The sequence below is a fragment of the Oncorhynchus mykiss genome, chromosome 17 (assembly GCF_013265735.2).
Source record: "Oncorhynchus mykiss isolate Arlee chromosome 17, USDA_OmykA_1.1, whole genome shotgun sequence".
NCBI classification, from domain to species: domain Eukaryota; kingdom Metazoa; phylum Chordata; class Actinopteri; order Salmoniformes; family Salmonidae; genus Oncorhynchus; species Oncorhynchus mykiss.
Genome location: NC_048581.1, coordinates 29,817,496 through 29,823,911, shown reverse-complemented (window position 1 = coordinate 29,823,911; position 6,416 = coordinate 29,817,496). Strand labels below are relative to the sequence as shown.

At 41.4% G+C, this 6,416-nt stretch overlaps 1 protein-coding gene across 1 annotated transcript; it reads right to left on the bottom strand.

The window, feature by feature from the left end:
• Window positions 1-3,168: 3,168 nt before the first annotated feature.
• On the bottom strand, window positions 3,169-4,973 carry LOC110493668 (GTP-binding protein Rhes-like). The gene has a single exon (XM_036949669.1). It carries the CDS (start codon window positions 4,649-4,651, stop codon window positions 4,016-4,018), a length of 636 nt encoding a protein of 211 aa, XP_036805564.1. The 5' UTR covers window positions 4,652-4,973; the 3' UTR covers window positions 3,169-4,015.
• Window positions 4,974-6,416: the final 1,443 nt, after the last annotated feature.

Sequence of the window (6,416 nt, the reverse complement as noted above, 5' to 3'; positions counted from 1 at the left end):
TTGTATGCAACTTTTACAGCATAGCATTTGGTTAATTAAGCCTTTTTGATTTAATATGTATTTGCGATCAATTGAACTTCAATATTGAAGCAAGACTGGTACATGGTTAGTCTTTTCGAAGGGTTACTGAATTGGCTTGAAGTTACATGCCCATGGCCCAAAGCCCTTCGCAGCCATTGAACTAGAGCACAGTATTGTAACAAGTGGCAATGCCTATTTTAGTCACAGAGACTGATACCTCTAACTGATATCGGACAAGAATAGACACTTGCAACACAGTCTGTTTTCTGCACACAAAAAAACCATCATGAATAGGTTATTTAATCTGCCACTTTGCAAATGATGATTGGACAAATCACGAGGACCTCAGTCTGTCAGCTTTCATGGGGATTTGATCTCCATTTGCTCATAGATTTAAACAGGGAATATGCACATCAAGGAATTTACTGAACCCATTAACCACACGGAAGTAGACGAGGCTAAGCCTTTGAAGAGAACAAACGCTTAAATCTGCTCTTACATGCTTTCACGTGTAGCGATAATCTCTTCTCTCTCGTTCCTCTGAAGCTTTGTGTTCTGCTGAAGTCTGTCATGAGCAAACAATAGTCTGAATTGTGAAGTACTGGCTCTATGTTCTGCAGAGGTGCATTGAGTTGGCCTGTTTGGTTTCTAGATATTGCTTGCATCTCCTTTTGTCTCCCTCACACAGCGAAGTGTTTACCATCCGTGGAATGAAATCCAACGTTCATAAGCCTGTCGAGCTGATGTTGAAGGGTCAAGCTGAATATCTCTGTCAGTTGTCTCTTTCTGCCAGCTTATTCAATAGGCCTACTTCTCTCATCTTTTATGATCTACCACACACTCAATGACTCAATGGAAACATTGTCTCTCTCAAAGTTGACGCTGGTTTTGGTTGCGTGTGTAACATCTGGGTTCCTCTATAAATTCAAATGAAGCCTGTCTGTTTTCCATGTGAACCGTGTCATGAAAGCAAGTGGTACTGGCTTAAATGTATGGCAATGAGGCAAGTGCATGGATCAACTAGGCAACTAGTCTGTTAAAGAAGTGAGGACATGTATATTTTGTGTAGTTTTATTTATTTTTTTGCCACGTGTGCAAGTGATATCACACAATTTCACTTCTGGTTGTCTGAGGATACAGCATTAATAGCAACTACGGTATATCGCTAAAAGTAGAAAGACCACAGTTCATTATGGGATAGAATGTGGAGTCAAACGGCACCGACTATGTCGTGCAAGCAGTATATTAAGAGAGTTTGTGTATTGTCTCAACCAGCTTGTTTATCTGTCTTCACAGAACACATCACATTTCAGAGCAAATGTTTTAACTTGAGATGCATTGTAGTCGTCAAAAAGAGTCCGGGACCCTGATCTTGTTCTAAACGCCTCAGGATTCTCTGAAACAACTGCTGAGGAGCTTAGACCAAGTCTAGGGGCAGAGACACTGGACAATCCATCTGAACTGAGGACACGATATGTACTTTTAACGTATTTCGATTCTCTACAAAATAAACCAAGTCATTTCAATACAGTAGGCTGTAGGGCTGCATTCAGTAATCACTCATCACAGACAAAATTATTGTATATGAGAACCAATTTTAGGCATAACAATTAAAACGCCTCAGTCATGTGTCATTGAATAACACTATTGTTTCTCAAAGGCCTACGTACCTGTTCGACTGTGTGTGTATAGAGATCTCTTCTCCAGTAGTCCATTCTGTGAATGACTAGGGGGAGAGTACGGAAGAATGTTTTAACTGGACAGAAAGAGGAACTACAGGCCTAACGTTCAACCGGCCACTTCCTCATATGAGACAGGAAACAATGCATCTGATGGGGACAGGGGGAAGCACATGGACCAACCACAGCTATTGGTGGAGACCGTGTGTTGTACTTTACTTCTATGTTGGAAAGCTGTGACCGTGTTGTCTGTGTTCATGACATATAGGGAAAATCTGCATACATATTTCTTTCAGTGTTTTTAACATTCCTAATATGCACAATTACAATGAGCTTCTATTTGATTTATGGTGTAAGGCTATCGAAACAAGACAGAAATACAGTACTTTGTAAGGGATATGCCTTGTAAAGTAAAAAGGTCCCAAGATGGGCTCACTCAAGTGCAGTATATTGTGCTAAATACCTATTGTCTCGTGATGATGCTAATTTGCATACAGTACCGAGGCTTGTGGCGCATGCCTAGACTTCTCACAGCAGGTGTAACTAATTAAGCCACATTTTGTCTGTGATAGCAACGGTCAATGTCTCAAAGGAAGACTGATTTAAATACAGTAATTTAAAGAGATACAAAGATTTATGCTTCTAAAGTTCATCAATATTTTATGAAGGGGGGCGCAGTGAAAGACAACTGTGGTTAGAGGGCGACGTTGGACTGTAATACAGCCTGCACAATTCAGTTCGATGCCTATTCTGGACCAAGAAGTGGGGCTGTGTGAACTGAATCACAGTAAGCTATATCTGCCATTTTTATAAGCCCATCTTATTCTTTATAGTTAGAAATGAAGGTTTAAGCTTAATGTTATTCAATTGTATTCCTGATAACGTCAGCGTAGTCATCTTTAAACATTTTAGCGGAAAATCCCTTGAGCCTTGTGTAATGGTAAGTTATACCCTAGGCCAGGGATAGGAAACAGGCAGCTCTTTTGTAGGCATGCGGATCAATTTCCCCCACCCCCCAATTTTTTTTTAGCTTAGGGCCCTCAAAAGGCTAGGGTCTGCTCTGACTGCATGTGTGGGTATGGATGTGGGTGTGCAGACCCGTGAGCCACAGTGGCCCCTCATCATGAGTCCCCATCCCCATCAAAATTGCCCATCCCTGGTCTAGGCCTTATCCTACAGTGCAAACGTTCACTAGTAAGTGGGATTTGATAGTATGTTTTTGTAGTTTGTTTGTGGAAATGTGTTGATACCTGAACCAGACTACAGGTTGGGGCCATGGGGCCAGACTATCTATTGGGGCCATGATGATAGATAGACCGTTGCTATTTGATTGACGTGTGCGATGTCTGATGTGTGTGACATCCATTTCACTCCTCCAGTTTGTGTCTGCGTTGTTCGTTCTCTATTGAGAATGCAAATATGTCTCTCATATTCATAATGCAGTTAGTTATTACAGGAGATCATAGCCTTTTTTTGTGTACTATTTATTTAGCTTTATGGGGTAAACATTCTGTTGTAAAATGAACACTGGTAAAGCAGTTTAATGTAGAAATCATGGATTTAAAAAAACGTGAGAATATAAAAACATGTTTAAAATAAAACTTGCATGTAGTAGTCATTTGCATGTTACCACTTTTTACACACATTAATCAAGTCAGGCTTAGCAAATCAATAAAAAAAATTTTTTTAATACAAGCGAGTCTTTTGTAAACAATAATGCTGTGCTACACGTGAATTTCCAACTGAATAGATGGTGTTTTACATCAAACCATTAACTTTGCACAAACCCCAGCATACAAATTGTTCCTTTTGAGTCAATAAATACTCTTCTTGTATGTTTGCAACAGTCAAATGTCTTATTGCAAGTGAATGTCAAACACACGTTTGCAAAATTAGCATCATTTGAATACAAAAGCTATACATTGATCTAAATGGAAACAGCAGAAGCCTGTTAACCAAATAAGCAGCAACACATTACATTAAGTATACAACTGAGCAGTTGAACATCTTTGTCACCTTTTCACCCTTATCTCCCCACCTTACAAGGTTTACATTAGTTGGACCAAGTCCTCTGTCGTCACCATTCATTGTCACCCATTCTCTTCCCATATCAAACACATCGCTTGGACAAGGGAAGCAGACGTAGAATCAAGAGTGTTTGGGAGTTCCGTTCTGTTTCAGCACACTGGCAGTCCCTCAACTCAACCTTTTCAGCCCATACACAGTCAAGTTTCCCTCTCCCTCTTGTCCAGCAGCACTTTAACAGGTGTACTAGCCCACACCCTTTCCCTCTCTTTCTACTTCAACCTGCCCTATTAGGAGATGATGCAGGAGTTGGTCTTGTTCATGGGTGGCCGGGAGTCCTTGGGGTCTCCTTTGGGGAAGGTCTCCCTGCGGCGCCTCAGAGCAGGGCTCAGCCGGCTGGACAGGTTGGTTTGCTGCAGCAGCTCCCTGAACACCTCCATCACGTTGTTGTTCTCCTTGGCCGACGTCTCCACGTAGCTGTTGTTCCAGTCCAGCTCCACTGTTGACAGTACGTCGTCAGCTGCCACCTGCCGGTCGCTTCCTGCTCGGTCTGCCTTGTTACCCACCACAACGATCGGGGTGTACTTGTCCTCCTTGACCTCCAGGATCTCGTCGCGGAGGCTCTTGACGGCCTCCAGCGACTCTGCGTCGTCGACCGCGTAGACCAGGGCGAAGGCGTCGCTGTTCTGGATGGAGAGCTTGCGCATGGCAGGGAAGGAGTAGCTGCCGCTGGTGTCCAGGATCTCCACGGTGACCTTAGAGCCACCGATGTCGTACTCCTTGCTGTGCATCTCCTCCACGGTGCGCCGGTGCTTGGCCTCGAAGGTGTCCTGGAGGAAGCGGCGAATCAGGGCCGTCTTGCCCACGCCGGCCGCCCCCAGAAACACCAACCTCACCTGCGTCTTCTCCTTCACCTCTAGAGACATGATACTGATTTTTGTCTGGATGACGATATGCTTCTAAAAGTGTCTTTAAACTGGCCGCTCAGTCACTGACAGTCTGTCAGTAGACAGGTAGATTAGTACAATGTAAGACCAGTCAAACTCTTCTGTCTTCTGGTGAAGTTGCTGTCGGTAGAAACAGCTGCGCAATTGCACACTGAGTGTAGATTGTCAAAGATTTCTGTCCACAGATTCTAGCAGAAGGTCTCTGATAGTGCTCAAAGTTCTCTTGTAGTAGGTAGGTGCTTGTCTGCCTCTGCGGTTTTCCACGGTCCCTTTTATGTGTGTTTTTGGTCGCAGGGATTCCATGCCCTCTTCTGGCAGGAGCCAATCAGTTCACGGCTGTCTATTGAGGCATATGAGCGGCCAATCACTAGTCTGCATGCAAATGTGAGTGCTAGACAGATACGAGGGGAAAACTAAGTGATATCTGAAAGTGTACAACGAGCTACTGGTAGGAGCAGAAGTCTGATTATCATTCAACGCCGACTCACGTAACATCAGCTCACAGATGAAAGAGCAGCCTGATCATCTTGATATCCTATTTTGTGTTTATGTGCACAATACAAACGACATAATATTTTAGAAATATAGTAAATCCACCTTGACTGGTGATTACAGTATGGACTTCAATGCAATAGAATGTGTTTGAGAGTGATTACAACAGCAAAAGATTCCATCAGGGAGACTATAGCTTGTTGCTTGCTATGTATTTCCTCATGGTTGAAGTCTCTCAGTCCACATCTAAATGTGTTGGTAATACATTTTGAATCAAATGATGACGTCCCACTTTATGACTCGTGCATGTCATTGTCGTCTACATGAACAACTCTTTGCCAGTGCAAGGACAGCCTGTCTGGTTTGCTATGGTCCTCCTGGTTAAATAAACCGTTCACCTCACATGACCGTCATGGTAATGTCTATAGGTCACGCTAATACTGTATGACATGTATGATTAGCGTGACATAAATAAGCCCTTTGGCAGTGTTGGTCTGATTATTTAAGAAGACAAATAGTGAGCTGAATATTATCTCAGATGAACTTAATCACAACATGCTGAATATTATATCAGATGAACTTAATCACAACATGCTGAATATTATATCAGATGAACTTAATCACAACACGCTGAATATTATGTCAGATTCATTTAATCACAACACACTGAATATTATGTCAGATGAACTTAATCACAACACGCTGAATATTATGTCAGATGAACTTAATCACAACACGCTGAATATTATGTCAGATTCATTTAATCACAACACGCTGAATATTATGTCAGATTCATTTAATCACAACACGCTGAATATTATATCAGATGAACTTAATCACAACACGCTGAATATTATGTCAGATTCATTTAATCACAACACGCTGAATATTATGTCAGATTCATTTAATCACAACACACTGAATATTATATCAGATGAACTTAATCACAACACGCTGAATATTATGTCAGATTCATTTAATCACAACACGCTGAATATTATGTCAGATTCATTTAATCACAACACGCTGAATATTATATCAGATGAACTTAATCACAACACGCTGAATATTATGTCAGATTCATTTAATCACAACACGCTGAATATTATATCAGATTAATTTAATCACAACACACTGAATATTATATCAGATTAACTTAATCACAACACGCTGAATATTATGTCAGATTCATTTAATCACAACACGCTGAATATTATATCAGATTAATTTAATCACAACACACTGAATATTA

Coding starts and splice junctions, on each gene's coding strand:
- LOC110493668 (XM_036949669.1), bottom strand. CDS start 4,651: ATGTCTCTAGAGGTGAAGGAGAAGACGCAGGTGAGGTTGGTGTTTCTG.